Source organism: Marmota marmota, unplaced genomic scaffold (genome assembly GCF_001458135.2).
Source record: "Marmota marmota marmota unplaced genomic scaffold, marMar, whole genome shotgun sequence".
Taxonomy (NCBI): Eukaryota; Metazoa; Chordata; class Mammalia; order Rodentia; family Sciuridae; genus Marmota; species Marmota marmota.
The window spans coordinates 10,928,082-10,944,175 of record NW_026000196.1 but is presented as its reverse complement, the minus strand read 5'-3'; the positions used below and the strand labels follow the sequence as shown (position 1 = coordinate 10,944,175).

General features: G+C 41.6%; 1 protein-coding gene across 1 annotated transcript in view; it reads right to left on the bottom strand.

Annotated features, from left to right (window-relative positions):
- Positions 1-3,031: 3,031 nt before the first annotated feature.
- The window catches only part of Chd2 (chromodomain helicase DNA binding protein 2), a 124,125-nt gene continuing 111,062 nt past the window's right edge, over positions 3,032-16,094 (bottom strand). The window contains exons 39-40 of the mRNA XM_048790143.1: positions 9,881-10,127; positions 3,032-6,532 (exon numbers count right to left, since the gene is read on the bottom strand). Coding sequence (XP_048646100.1) covers positions 6,199-6,532; positions 9,881-10,127 — 581 coding nt within the window. The 3' untranslated portion in view covers positions 3,032-6,198. The remainder of the gene's footprint in view (positions 6,533-9,880; positions 10,128-16,094) is intronic.

Below are 16,094 nucleotides of genomic sequence, written 5' to 3'. Positions count from 1 at the left end.
TCCCAGCATCCCACACCTGTGGAGCAGGAGTCAGAGATGCGTATGAGCTGGTCCATGGGGAAGCCCTCATCAGGTGAAGGCACCAGAGTGGGCCAGAGGCTCTGAAAAGACCAACAGGAATGGGCATGGAAACAGCAAAACCAGAGGAGGCTGGTCAGAAGAAACCAGCAGGAACAGTAGAGTAGTGCTCTGTGGCTCCGATGAGGATGTAGCTCAGTGATAAAGTCCCTAGCACCATATGGTCCCTTGGACTGCCATAGGGAGGAAGGAGTAGGGACAGGTTGGAGCACGGGGAGCAGGACCCTGTACAGACCTGAAAAATGGTAGGATTGAGAGAGTGAGGCAGAGCTATGCCAGGCAGCACTGCCTCTCAGGATTTTGTCCCAAGAGGTGGTGAGGCTCTCCTTCCCTGAGGCCTCAATACTCTTTCTCTTCTTGGTCCCCTCTGGCACTTCCTTCAGGGATAAGGTGACTTTATGTGTCTTGGGCTCTGCAGCCAAGAACAGAATTACCGCCTGGCCTTCCCTGGGGCTGCCTTCAGGTGTTGGCTGATAGGCAGGCTGTTTGTGAACCTCTGCTGCCCTCAGAAGGACTGTTCTAGAATTGCATCTACTCAAGGGTTTCAGAAAAATACAGTGTATGCCCCAGCCAGGGATGGCAAGAGGTCTCTGAGCTCCAGCACCTCAAGATGCTCCAATATCCATCCCCCTCTGATAAATAATGACAGGTGCCGAGCTCAGTTGGAACAGAGGCAGAGTTAAAATCCAGGTATTCCACCCACAGACCCACATCCCCCACCTAAATGGGTCCAAGTGCCCTCTGAACCCCTCTGCCAGAGCTCAGCCCCCAGGCACCCTGTCCCTTAACTTTGGCAATTCTCTCTGGTGCTTATGTGACATTTCATGTTCTTGCCATTTACTTGCCTCCCCCACACCTCACCACACTAGACTATCAGCTCCAAGAGGACAGGGGCCCGTCCTCCTGATGCCCAGCAGAAGAGCTTATTGGACTACGATCTCCTCCAGATGAAGCAGCTCCTGCTGTACCCTCCTGCTGGGGTTGGTTCAGTCTCTTGCAGAACAAGCTGCAGCTTTGCAGGGGCCTCTCCCTCAGGTTGAGCTGAGCCTGCCCTCCAGGTCAATGAGTTCCCTCCTGGGCCTCCCCTGACCTTTTAAACTGCCCTCTGGCTCTCTAACATTACCGCCTTTTCCTTTTCCACTGTGCATACACTCCTGTAAAAACCATATCAACCCAGGAAGATGCCTCCTTCATCTGCAAATGAAGATGCAAAGGCAATCTACCTCACTGTACCCAAGGAAGGACCAGATAGGGACAATGTCCTGGCCCCTTTATGACATCAGGGCCTTGAAGGCCTCCACTGTGACTGTGCTTAGACAATTGCTTAATTGCATGAAAGCGGTTAAGATGAAAATAGCATATTTAAAACTTCTATGGGGCAGCTGGCCCTGAGAAAGGGTATTATTCTGCACATCTTGAGGTAAGAAGCCTGTAGGCTTTAGACTCATCCATGTCACAAAAAAACCAGAGAGCAGTTTGGTCAGAGCGAAATCAGGTGGCCTGATCACACTTGTCATCTCCACATATCACATGGCCACAAAGCTAACTAGAAAACCCTAAAGACATGGACCCTGGGGGAAAGTCTTCCCAGCAACAGAGGACCGGGCTCCACCAGCACTGGGGGCTCTGCAGTAAGGCCAGTTGCATCTCTGCCCCACTTCACAGAACAGAACAAGGCAAGCTGGGAGGTGTCATGGACCTCAACAGGGGTTCCCACCTGAAGAGGTGATGGAAGGAGCTGGTGCAGAGGCTTTCCTGAGGGCACAATCTCCAGTGCAGAGCTGGTCCTGTTGCTTTAAGAGCCACAGGTTGGAATCTGGAGTCCAGACTGTCCTGGCAAACTACAGGGCCTTAGGTTTCAATAAGTGACCTTTCTGTTGGAGCTAATAGAGGAGGGCTTGCCATGATGCCAGACATGAGACGCCCGCCAGGGAGGAGAGAGGGAGGAGAGAGGGAGGAAGGAGGGAGAAGGCGGGGCTCTATGCCTGCTGCTTCCAGTAAAAGGCAGGCGTTTTGGCAGTAGGCTTCAGTCTTGTTGCTATTGTAAATCATAATAAGCGGATTATTGCAGCACTTGTTCTTAAAGTTTCCCCAAATTGTTCCAACTGAGTTGTGAATCCCAGCAGGATTATGGGTAGAGTTTATTTATAGGCAGGAAGAGCCCTCAGCGCTTTATCTTCCACTCAAAAGATTCCATGCACTGTAAACCCATCTCCCCTTCCTGCCCAGCCCAGGTTGAGCAAGGCCCCTGTACCCAAGTCCCCTGGGGCTGGCAGGGTGGAGTTGCAGCAGTTGACCCCTCAGCTGCTCACATGAGCTTATTTGGTATGAAAAATAAAGAGCTTCAAAAAGACTTGAGTTGGGTTTCCAAGTCAACTAAGTATTAGTAAAAACCTTTGGGTATGGGCAAAATTTCTCCAACTCTCCTTCCAATGGGGATCTCCACCCGCAGGCTGAGCCACCCTTCCTCTGTCTGGGCTGCACCAGGGCTGGGCCTTCCCCTGTGCCAAATTGCCAGAGTTGACATTTATGTCAGTGTTTCCATTATAAAATGCTTTTTTCCTCCTTCAAGAATATATAATCCAACTGTTAAATTAACTCTCAAAGCTGCAGCTGGCAAAGTATTTTTATTTCCTTTCGGATAGAAGGTGCACCTGGCCAGGTCTCCCCAAGATCCTCCCTGGAAAGACTACCACTGGGAAAAATAAAGAGTTTCAGCAGCTCTAGGTCATCCTCATGAATGCAGGGCTATGGGCCGTGGCCTGGGGTTGCTTGGCCAGGGAACTGTTAAAACAACAGCTACTCAGGAATAGAAAATCTTAGAAACCTGTGGTGTCATGGCCTGGAACCAATAACAAAAGGCTCCATTGAGACTCCAAGCTTGCCAAAATATCTGTACCTGACCCAGCACACAACTCACATCAAAATGCAATGCAACGTGTTAGCCCAGTTCTAAAAATCCTTATTAACGCCTTTTAATATACAAGAATCAAAAGTACAGCAGTTTTACAATGTAGGAAAATTTAATACATACTATATAAACAACATTATTTACATCAGAAATCACTAGGACAGTGGCATTTTTCACAAATATAAATTAATTACTGTTTAGTCAACAGATTTAAAAGTCCACAATTTTACAATAAAGAAAAAAACCACCTGTCCCCAGGCAGGTGGGGCACAGATGGACTAAAGCAGCCTGGACCCCTACCGTGGCTCTCCTTGCCCAACTTGGCTGCCGCTAGATGAGCCAGAAGACTACTGGTGCTGGGCTGGGCCACTGCTTCTGCTGACAAGTGGATTTTGGTCTGTAGGATTTCAGTATTGTCAAGTGAACTCCCAAATAAATTGCCTTTGCACCTCAGGCCTGATGCAATTTTTAGACTCAGGGCCAGAATGTCTGCAGCATGTTGGGGGAAAGTGTGGGGTTCCCTTGGAAGGGCTTAGGGAATGCCTAATGTGAGAGCAAGCCTAGGACCATCAGGTTAGGCTCCCCAGAGGGCCTGGCTGTGTCCCTCCAGTCCCCCTGAGAGACTACATACAGTGAGCAGCACGGGAGCTCGCCTTGTCCTTTTCTAGGGCTATGGCACATCCTGTCCATCCCTGTTTACTTCAGATTTTGATGATGCAGACTCCCTCCTTCCTCACCTTCTGCTATTCATTCAAAGCCAGGCTCCATGTAATACCATCCTCAGATTCCTGGGGCAGTTTCTCCCATTTCCAAAAGTGAGAGAATTTTTACCTGTGCAAACTTCTGTTGTGATTTAAACATATATTTGTACTGATTAAAAATCAGTGAGGAAATGCCTCCTTTCTCCCAACCCACTTTTCAAATAAACTTCAACACCTAAAACAGATGTTTAATGGGGGATACTGTAATTTTAGAATCAATATAACACTGATCTGGCCCATATTGCCTTTTGCTACATCACATGGCACTAAAAGTCCTGAATGTGAACAAAAGGAAGTTCCTTTTTTTCCTCATGATGAGACATCTTTGGGAATAACTCACAACTCCTATCAACAACTTGAGAGAAAAACCTGGGTAAGTATGGATGGTGCCTCCAACCCTGCAGCTTCCCATGGGGGCTCATCCCCTTCTTACCCCCACATCCCAACACTCAAGGTCCAGCAAATCAACCCAATCTTCCTCTTTGGCTTGGGCAGAACACAGGATAGTGTTGATATTATCAGCAAGAAGCTCCTTCTGTGGTTTCCTTTTCAATGTGTGGAGATTTGATTTCCTGCCTTCACCAAGCAGTCATGGCAGGCCTCCCCGTGGGAGGATGGAGGCCAGATGCTCCGGGCTCTGTTGTAGGGTGTGCATGCACAAGGCCAGGGTGAGCCACCCCAAGTACAACGAGGGGCTAAGAAGGTAGTGAGCCTTCCCAATACAACCTGTAGGAACCCTGACTCTCACCTGGAAACTCAGCACCAGCCCTATAATGCTCTGTACAGCAGGAGAAATGGCTCACCATGGCTATATCTGTTTCCCTCAGGGGAGGCAATGCGGGCATGTTTCGGTAAAGCCAATAACGGTGCTGCCTAGGATATCAGCAAGTATGTGACAAATGATCTTACAGAGGTCCCCACAAGTTAGTTCAGGGAGTTCAACCCATTAGCTTAGAACCTGGATACTCGTATGTTCAAGTTTTTCTGTCTCCGTCTAGAAAAGCTTTGGATACAATACTGGCAAGCTATACTGAAATTAATAAAACAAAAGGCCTGAGCATCAGTACAGTGAAAGGAGCTTGCCTTATGATACAACCAACCTGTCCCCCAATCCTGCCTCCATTCAACTCCAGTACGACTCTTACCACTTACAACTCAGGCACCCTGGCTGTAGACAATTTCTATTTGGGAAAAAAATTAACTTAGGTTTATACTTTACAGATCTTATACTAAAGGAAACCAAGTACAATTCTACTGATCTCTAACAAGCAATGGAAACTTCTTCACCACAGGTTACTTATTTTCATCTGACCACCCCATGAATTCTGGGAGATCTGTGTAACCTACTTTGTCAAGCTGTGCAAAGGAAACTAAAATGTAGCTGCAGATGTTGACCTATTCCAATACTGAAAGCTCCCCCATTTGCTGGCACTACCTAAAGCCCCCTTCAAGAAACCTGCCAACCACCTACACAAGTGTTCCCACCTCTGTGCTTGCCCACTGGTCAGCAGGCCTGCCTCTGCTTCCTGTCCAGGACCTGTGGTTTTCCTCTCACCACAAGAATCAGAAATCCACCAGGGATTCCTGTCCTGGTCACACTACGCCCCTCCCTACCTCCACCCTAGACCCACTCAGCCCAATCCCCAATCAAGGAATAACCACGCTGACATCCATGTTGCCTAACTCACAGTACTTGAAAATCAGTCAGAAGGACACTACTTTCCCTGGCACAGGGAAAAGCAGGCCCACCCAGGAGACCAAACCCTTGAAATGTACAAAGACAGTGTGGGGAAAATTAGTGTTGGTAGGAAGGAGGACATGGTAGAAGTAATTTTCCTCTCTTGCTGTCCTCTACCTACTCCCACCCTGTAGTTTTCACATAATGAAGCCAAGTATAATCTCTCCCAAGGACACGTTTGAGGAGTACACCTGCTCCCCTTTAAGTCCTATGATATGAGATCCACCCACTCACCCCACTCCCCAACAGCAGCATCCATCATGTCATAGTGAACCAAATCCCACACTGTCCAGCAGGTCCTGGTAGCCTTCATGCACCAATTCCTTCCCCTGACCACTGCACCAAAGTCCAGGAACACTGAACCTGGCAGTTAAACATTCATGACTCTTAAGATCCCAGATTCCTTTGCTGGGGAAACAGCCCAATAAAGCTGGTGCACAAAAAGTCACCTCTTCCTCCTAGCACCCATCAGGTGGGAGGCAACAACCAGGCTGGAGTGGGATGGGGTGCCAAAGTGCAGGAGTGGTGACCCAAATCAAAGCCCGCCCGACGAAAGGCCTCCCACTCCTTCAAGTGCTCCTTCAGCCGGTGAGTTGACGGCAGCAGCATGTCCAGAAACTCCACTCACCGGTCTAGATACCTGGCCACTGTTGGACCAGACCAAAAACGTCCACATGATGTCTCCTGCTCTCCCCTTTCTGAGCTGTCCTTTATGTTTTCCGAACATTCCAGTTATAATCTGGGTTGTTTTTCTGTTCTAGTGATCTCTCCAAAGGAGACCTGTGATCCAGGGGTGACTTGGAATCGTGAGGAGATTTCTGAGAAGGGGGTGAACGAGGATCTGAGACTGCAGGGTGCAATGGGGGCAGGGGCTGTTTATATTCCCCCAATTTGTCTGTGTGGAAAGAGCGGTAATGGTCTGAGGGTCCCTGGCCATGGTAGCCCATAGGGGGGCGGTGATCAGACATTCGACGGAAATCCTGCTGGTGGTAATTTTGAGGCCTAAAATCATCAGATCTCCTCCTCTTGGAGTCATGATGGTGTCTGAAACAGAGATGTGAAGATTAGCTGAAAGACCAAAACCAGACTCCCATCCACTGGGATTTTCTACACTCATACTCAATAGACTCGGGGACAAATGCTTACATTACCAGGAAGCAAAAACAAACAAACAAATAACAACAACCACAAAATTAAAGCAATTACAAAAGATCATTTTTCACTTATTGGCAAAATGCATCCTATAAAATGACACAGAACTTGCTGATACAGTATACATACACTTAAACAATCACTGATGGCTTTGTAAACCACACTCATCAGGAAAATATACCAACTATACACATTTTCATGTAATCTTGACCAAGTTCAGGAGGAAAAAACTCACTGAAATTACTTTGTAAGTTATTAGTAACTCAGATATCAACCTAGATAGTCAAAAACATGTGAAAGGTTGATAAAATTATTTTTTAAATTGACTCTGTTAAGAGTACTGAAACTTTAGTTTGGGCCCTGACAAACTACTCATTATATCATTAAAAGACTACTCAAAAGGTAAAACAACCCAATTTTAAAACAAAGGACTTGAATAGACATTTTTCCAAAGATAAACAAACCACCAATAAGCACAATGAAAAGATGCTCAATCTCAGTAATAGTAGGGAAGGGCATATCAAACCCACAATGAGACCATTTTACATACACTAGGATTGGCTATATTTTTTTAAAATATAGAAAAGTAATTAATGATGAAGATGCTGATAAATTACACTGTCAAACATTGCTGGTAGAAATATAAAATGGTTCAGCCACTGTGGAAAACAGTCTGGTGGTTCCTAAAACATTAAAAAATTATAATATGACTTAGTAATTCCACTCCTAGGTAAGTATACACACAAGAACTAAAAACAGGTATGTGAACAAATATCTATATACCAGTATTCACTGCAGCATTATTCACAGTAACCGAAAGAAAGAAACAAACTCAATGGCCACCAACAGATGAATGAATAAACAAAATGTGACATTTAAACATATACTAAAGTACTATTCAGCCACATAATAATGATAAATGCTACAATGTACACAAACTGCAAAAACATGTTAGGTCAAGAAGCCAGAAAAAAAAGGTCACATATTATATGAGTCCCCCCTGCAGGAAATGTCCAGAATAGGTAAATACATAAAGAATGCAGACTGTCAGTTCCCAGCCTGGGCTGGGGAGAGGGAAGAATGGGAAATAATTGCTTAATGGTTATGAGGTTTTCTTTGCAAGTGTTTTGGAACTAGATGGCAGAGACTGCATAACACTGTAAATGTACTAATGTAACTGAACTGTTCACTTTAAAATGGTTCATTTATGCAGTGTGAAGTTCACCTCAGTGAAAGGAGTATGGGGAGAATTAGGTATTCAGGTTCAAAGAAACAAAATGTACAGAACTATGGTTTTCAAGATACCACATGAACAACAGTGCTCCTTGAGGATGAAAACTAATGAAATTAGTCTTCTAATTCCCACTGCTCACTACTGTATCACAGAGAAAGATATGACACAGGGAGAGGAAAACCCAGGAAGAGGCTGTCAGACTGCCGATGGACCAAGGCGGCAGAGTTCACATGACATGGCATAATCGAAGAGAATCCTGCATAAACAGAAGATCTGAAGATCTGCACAGGGTTCCTTTCCCTCTTCAAGTTCATAACACTGCTAGGGATATGAATGTGAGGAAAGGACCCATGGCTAGGGAAAGAACCACCTAGAAGGATTAGAGGTTATTACCTTGTATTCACACAAAGCCCAGCAGCGGATCTTGCCAGCTAGACCCACAACCTTACTAAATTTAAGGGGCATTATTGAGTACAGTGTAACAGGGATTCTTACCTAGGGGTGGGCAATAATTAGCCCCTGACCAGGCACTACTCCAGTTCTGCCTAATAAATCTTATCAGTAAGACCTGGAAGAATCAAACTATTTCCAAATAATCTGCATCTTATAATAAAACTTCAGAATATTTATAGAACTATAAAAAGCACACAACAAGGTAAATTTTACCTTGCATCAAATAAAAAATCATGAGGCAGTGAAACTAAGACCCATAATAAAGAGGTAAATCAATTGAAACTGACCCAAATGATATAATTAGCAGACAAGGGCACTGAAATTATTCTGATAACCTATATTCCACTTCTGAGAGTTTAAACTGAGACATAGAAGATGAAGGAAGAAAAAAAAACACACACACCCTAATACAACTTTTAGAGATAAAAACTACAAGGTATGAAAAGTATATTTTATATAATCAATAGGCCTCATGGGCAGATTAGACAATGAAAAATAAAATATTAATACACCTGGAAGACATAGAAATAGAAACTATCCATAATTAAAAAGAAAAAAAAGAAAGTCCTTCAGGAGAAGAAAAATGGTACCAAATAGAAATACAGATCTATCTATATAAAGGAAGACAGAGAAAGTATCCACTGAAGCCAGATGAGAAATGAAGGTACAGTGAGGGCTGAAGGCTCCTTCTAAGGAGATGTCTGATACTAGGCCACCACTGCTCAGCTAATGTAGTCTGCCTTTCCAAATCTTTCAAAACAGAAGACACTGAGGGATATGAACAAAATTTTCCCACTTTAAATTCAAGCTATAATCCAGGGCTAAGGTGTAGCTCAGTGGTACAGCACTTGGGTAACACATATAAGGTCCTGGGTTCCATTTCTAACACCAACAAAGCATCAGCAGCTGAGGAAAAAATCAAATGCTATGAAGCTAAATAAATATATAGCCAATTCCTAAATTCAGAAAATTTAGGGGAAACTTGTCAGCATTCCCATACTTGCTAATTCTCATAATTTAGAAGTACTGGCTCATCATATCACTGGTAGTTTTATATAGCTATACAGCAGACACAATTTCAAAAGCCTTGACTCTTAAATTATGGATTTCTGGCAAACCAAGGATCATTGGCTTATTTCATCTCAGAATCCCTACTACTTAATGTGCTACTGAGACTAAAACAAAGAGCTTAATAATTCTTTTTCTTCTTCTTTTTTTTGGGGGGTGGGGTGGGGGTGGGAGGTTGTAGAATTGAAAATTAAAACCAGGTCCTTAAGCATACTAAAATACTGGGCAAGTACTTTACCACTGAGTTTACCCCACCCTCACCCCACCAACCATTTATTTTTAATTTTAAGGCAGGGTCTCACTAATTTGCAGAGGCTGACCTCAAACTTGCAATACTCCTACTTCAGCCTGCTCAGTAGATGGAATTACAGGCATGTGTGGGATTACTATCATGCCCGGCATAAAAATCCCTACTCTTAACCATTTCCTCCTATAAGTAGTTCTTGGTGAGGTCAGTGCCCGGTGTCTCAGAACTTTTTACATACCTGTCATAATAATCTCTGTGTCCCCGGTGGTCTCGGTCACTGCTGTACTGATCATATGGTCTTTTTCTGGACAGATTGTTGGGTCGATAACTTCCAGAACGGTGGGCATCCATATGTCGCCGGTCCCCATAGTGGTGGTCCTTGTACCAGTGTTGCTCATACTGATGATGCCGGTCACTGCCCCATGGTGGATTATTGTTGCCACCACCATAGTTGAACTTTCTTTCCCTCTGCCAGTCTCCTCGATCTGCAGAAAAAGAATCTTATGACTATAAGAAATGACTGAATCTCAAAAGGTTTGAACTGAAAGGCTGACACGTTACAAGCAAACATTAAATCTCCTGATGGTTAACATATCAGTAATGAGTGTTAACATTCTCCCTTCCTCCTAAAATCTAAGAACTGCTACTTTTCATTTTCTAGATCTGTTTACCTTCTAATCTGTGACAGATGGTCAAAAAACCAAAACCAAACAGTAATTTGGAAAACAATACACTGAATTTCACAGCTGCAAGATAATACCATCCCCCCTCGATTTACACATCTAAAGTTTTTCACCTAATACAGTTAGGCTGTGTCATTTCTGAAAATATCTTGATTATATTAACTGATTCTCCTATTCTTTTTCCCTAGCCCACAACTAGACCTCTTCCTCTGACAAAAAGTAATTCTTTAATTATGAACTTGGATCAGCACTCGAACTCTTAAAAGATAAGGCCAAACTAAGATCCATTTAACTTCTGTAGCTTCCCTTTCACCCAAGGGAAGGACTCACACTTACTTGGCTCAGAAAAGGTAGTGAAAACACAGAAGCCCAGGGATGGAGGCTGTTGTGATTTGAATTATAACCCCCCAAAATTTCTGTCTACCCAGAACTTTTGAGTGTGACTACTTGAAAATTGGGTCTTGTAGATATAATTAAGTTAAGGATCTTGTTTTTAGCTTAAATCCAATGACAGATATCATTTTAAAATGCAGGCAGAGGGAGGTATAAGACCCAAAAGCAACTCATGTAAAAATGCAGGCAGAGATCAGCATGATGCCACTACAGGTCAAGAACACCATGGAGTGTTGGTAGCAGGCAAAAGGCAAGGGAAAGGCATGGAACAGGTTCCCCCCTCAGAACCCCAGAAGGAACCACCCCTGCTGACACGTTTAATTTCAGGCTTCTGGCCTTCAAAACTGTGAGAAAATACATTTCTGATGTTTTAAGCCACCTAATTTGTGGAACTTCATTACAGGTAGCCCTAAGAAACTAATACAAAGGATTAACCAGAAGGAACTACAGGAACTCATGGAAAAATCCATCTTTAGTCTACATCTGACAAAGACATGCCACCAAATAAGTGTCTCTCCAACTAAATGTCTCTCAATAAATTTTGCTGGCCTTCTAGCATTCTTCCACAGAGTCAAATAACATCATCATTAAGGAAGGTGTATAGCTTAGAAATATTACCATTAATGTAATAGTCAACCTGAAGCTTAAGGTCATTGTTGATCCAGGTGGATCAGACCAGAGGTAAAACTTGACTACTCAACTAAAGAATTAACAAAAAGCAACAAAGATATCACATCATGAAAAGGTCATTTGAAGATGGATTCAAATCAAAGTATCAATATCTGTGGTATAGCAGAGATGCTTGAAACTCAAGCTAAGTCATTTATTTACAGAATAAATCAGTACTTTTCTTGAACCCTCCATGATACAGATCACTAGTTAGGAAATATTGAGCTAGTAAGAAATCCAAGAATGTAGTTAGCTTAATACGAAATTCTTTGAAAGGAGTCAGAATATAAGTGACACCATATGAATAACACAAAACCAACCTAATACCCAAAAGTTCAGTATAAAGAGGAGGGCACAGGAGAGGGAAAGGCGAAATAGTGGAGAATGATATTGGCCAGGTTATATATTGTTATATTATGTGCATGTACAAATATATAACAACAAATCCCACCAGTATGTACAACTATAATTCACCAATAAAAAATATGAAAAAAAGTCACACAACCTAAGAACATAGAAATATTTCTCAATCATCCTGTATAGTCATTAACTTTCTTCTCTTCAATAAAATGGTGATCCATTAATTTTGAACTTATTCATTTTGATTTTTAAGATTAGAGGAGGGGCTGGGGATGTGGCTCAAGTGGTAGCGCACTCACCTGGCACGCGCGCGGCGCTGGGTTTGATCCTTAGCACCACATACAAATAAAATAAAGATGTTGTGTCTGCCGAAAACTGAAAAATAAATATTAAAAAATTCTCTCTCTCTTTAAAAAAAAAAAAAAAAGATTAGAGGATGTGGAACTTCTGCTTTCAGTTAAAGCAGCTTGCAGCAGAACTATACTCTGTCAAGGACAATGAGAAAGGCCAAATAAAAATAATTCTTTTAAAGGCATCAAAGAGCCACTAAAGCAATCAGGTCTAGATGTACTAAGATTCCAAGGAGCAGACAACCTCAAAAGGTTAAGAGCTGACTTCTGCAGCCACCTAAAAGTTTGTTGTTCTGAGAATAGGAAAGAGGCTGAAAAGGATCTAGAACCACTGCTGAGGAAAGGGGAAATCAGCACAGCTCTGGTCAGGGGCGTCTTTCTAGGTTATAGTGATACTGGAGATTTGAGGGACTTCAAACATATGCCCAGCTTTTCCAAGGGTATTTATTGAATCTGCAAGAGCAGGAGGCTAAAAGGATTAGCTGAAAACCATCTGAAAAGCACTGCAGTTTGGGGGCAGTCTCATGATTCTAGAGAAACAAAAAGCAGAGTTGAAGGCCTGCTAGAGAGGACTTCACACAACTAGCTCTCAGCTGAGTACTCCGAAAAGCTAAGTCCCTGGAGAGAGGTGAGCCAGAAGGTGAAATACACTGAGATAAGCACCTCCCATTTTTGTGCTCACTGGAGAAGCTGAGTCTCCTTGGGAGGTAGAATACAGAATCTAGAGCTTCTACCAGTTTTAAAACACCATGTTCCCAATTCAAACAGAACTAACTAGGCATCTCAAAAGAATCACCTGCATGACTGAAAACCAAGGGGGGGTGGGCACAGTAGGAAATAATTCAGATATTCAAGGAATTTGGGGCAAAAATTTTCAAATAGCTATTTTTTAATACAAAAAGATAAGAAAACGGGTGGAGGATGGGAAAGGCAGCGGAGCACAACAGACACTAGTATGGCAATTTGTAAATCAATGGATGTGTAACTGATGTGATTCTGCAATCTATGTATGGGGTGAAGGTGGGAGTTCATAACCCACTTGAATCAAAGTGTCGAATATGATATGTCAAGAAATTTGTAATGTTTTGAACAACCCACAATAAAAAATAAAAAAATAAAAAAATAAAAAAATAAAAAAAAAGATAAGAAAACAAAACAGATATATAATATATAATATATATAAATATTTATAATATAAACTAAAATTTTACCAGAAGACATGAGAAACTCTAGAAATTTAAAATGTACTCCATTTTGATTACTTTGAAATATTTAAATCTTTATAAAATAAATCTTATACTACACTTCTATACCTACTACATGCTTTTTAAATCTTATTCTATATTTTCCCTTTTCTTATTTTTAAAGTAAGGCCAGAGGTGGTAAGTGCACACCTGTAATCCCAGTGACTCAGGAGCCTGAATCAAGGGGATTCCAAGTTCAAGGTCAGCCTCAGCCAAGTGAGATTCTGTCTCAAAAAAAATTTAAAAACATTTTTAAAAGGGGTAGAGATGCAACTCAGTGATAAAGTATCCCTGAATCCAATGCCCAGTACTAAAAAAAGGGTGGGGGGCACGTTTCATGCTCATTGTAATCAGGAAACAACAGACAATGGATAAGACTTCTTTGAAATCTTATCCCCTCCATTCCTACCATGTCAACGTAATTGTTATTAATGCCACATATATGCTTTCAAATCTTTCCCTATCCTTATACAATATGCTATTTGTATACTACAGAAAACAGTTTTGAGGTTTCCCATAGAAAGCAAAACAGAGAATTACCATTATGAACCAGCAATTCCACTCTGAGGTATATACCTAAAATAATTAAAAGTAGACACTCAGGGCTGGGGTTGTAGCTAAGTGGTACAGCGTATAGCCCTTGCCAGCATGCATGAGACCCTGGTCAATCCCCAGATACCACCCCCCCCCCCACACACACACACACAAAAGTACTCAAATATCTGTTTACATTGGTGTTATTCCCAATAGCCAAAAGTAGTAACAAATCCAAATGTCCATCAATAAATGGATGGATAAACAAAATACTGTACATTTACTCAATGGAATATTCTCTTGCCATAAAATGAACTAAGCATTGACACATGCCACAATGTAGATGAAACTTGAAAACATGATGTAAAAGAAGCCAATCACAAGAAATCACAAGTTGTAATTATTCCTTTTATATATTAAATATTCAGAATAGGTTAATCCAGAGAGACAGAATACAGACTGGCACTTGCAGGCGTGGAGAGAATAGGGAAATGGGGATTAACCCATGGGATTTCATTTGGGATGATAGTTGGAACTAGATAAACATGACTGGCAACACTGTGAGTGAACTAAATACAACTAAATCATTCACTTAAACTTTTTTTTTTTTTTTTGGTACCAGGGATTGAACCCAGGGGCACACAACCACCAAGCTACATCCCTAGCCCAATTCTGTATTTTTATTAGAGACAGGGTCTGAGCTGCTTAGTGACTTGCTTTTGCTCGGGCTGGCTTTGACCTCATGATCCTGCTGCCTCAGCCTCCCAAGCTGCTGGGATTACATGCATGCACCACCACGGCCCATTCACTTACAAACTTTTGAATTCACACTATGTGAATTCACCTTGATAAATTTAAAAGCACACACATAAACACATGTACACACATGGCTGCTGCTACTGCTTATTTTTTCTTTCACCTTTTTTGGTCATCTTTAAATATAAAAACCCACCAATCATGTCATCTTTCTTCTTTTGCTCCTGTAGATTAAAAGGAAACCAAAATAGCTCAAGACCCTTAATTCCTGAGAGCAGAATAAAGATGATCACCTCTGAATATTTTCCCCTTGTCCTTCTTGATTTTCAACCTACCATTTACTGCTTTCTTATCAAAAATGTTCATAAATTCCAGAGATCCCACAGTATTGACAGTCTAATAGTGATCTATCTGTTGAGTCTGACCTTGTAGGTCAGTACAAGAGAAAGAATCTCCATTAACAAGTGCCTGTGAGAACATATGCAGGAATCCCTAGATGCCACTATGTATGTTCTGAAACAAATAACCAGGCTGTCAACACTCAGAAGAGCATCCTGAATGATGCAAAACCAAGATTACCAAATAAATAATAATGGATACAAATGTTCCATTACTCATCTAATCCACTACTAATTATCTAATCATTTCACTAATTAGTGAACATTGAAGTTATTTCCAGTCTTTTTATTTATTTATTTATTTTTAGTCATACATGACAACAGAATGAATTTTGACATATAATACATACATGGAATGTACATACAACAATCATATTGTCAATTCTATTCTGCTGCCCTTCCTATCCTCCTTACTCCTCCCCTCCTCTCCCATCCTTTCTCTCTATCCAATCTAATGTGACACACTTTTTTTTTTTTTCTTATTTCCAGTCTTTTGACATTGTAAGGCTGGAACAGAATCCTCACTCAGCTATGAGTTTTCATTTCTATAGGACAAACTGCCAGAAAAGGGATTACAGTTGTCAAAAACCTATGTATTCAGATATTTCAAATTATTTTCTAAGTAGAACGGTAGCAATTCTCACTCTTAGCAACTGGCATTTCTCCTTTTAATTTCTGTTGATCTGAATGGTTTAAATATATTGGTTAACTCACTGTGCATTTAATATACTTCCCAAATGCAAGATTGGTCATCTTGTTAGTTTGATTCTATCCCCATTCCTAATCACTGCCCAAGTTTTTTCTTTTTAACAACACATAAGCTGCTCTAGAAAGACTTTTTTTTTTTTTTTTTTTTTTAATACTGAGGATTGAACCTGGAGCTTCACACATGCTGGGACACATTCTACTCCTGAGCTTTACCCACAGCCCCTATAAATTTTTATTTATTTTTGCTTTTTTTATAATCATATCCATAAAACTTTAATTTATATTCCTTTTATGAACTTTGTCTCAAGAATGCAATTTAAGAACTTTTTATTTGACAAAAATTATGTATATTTATCC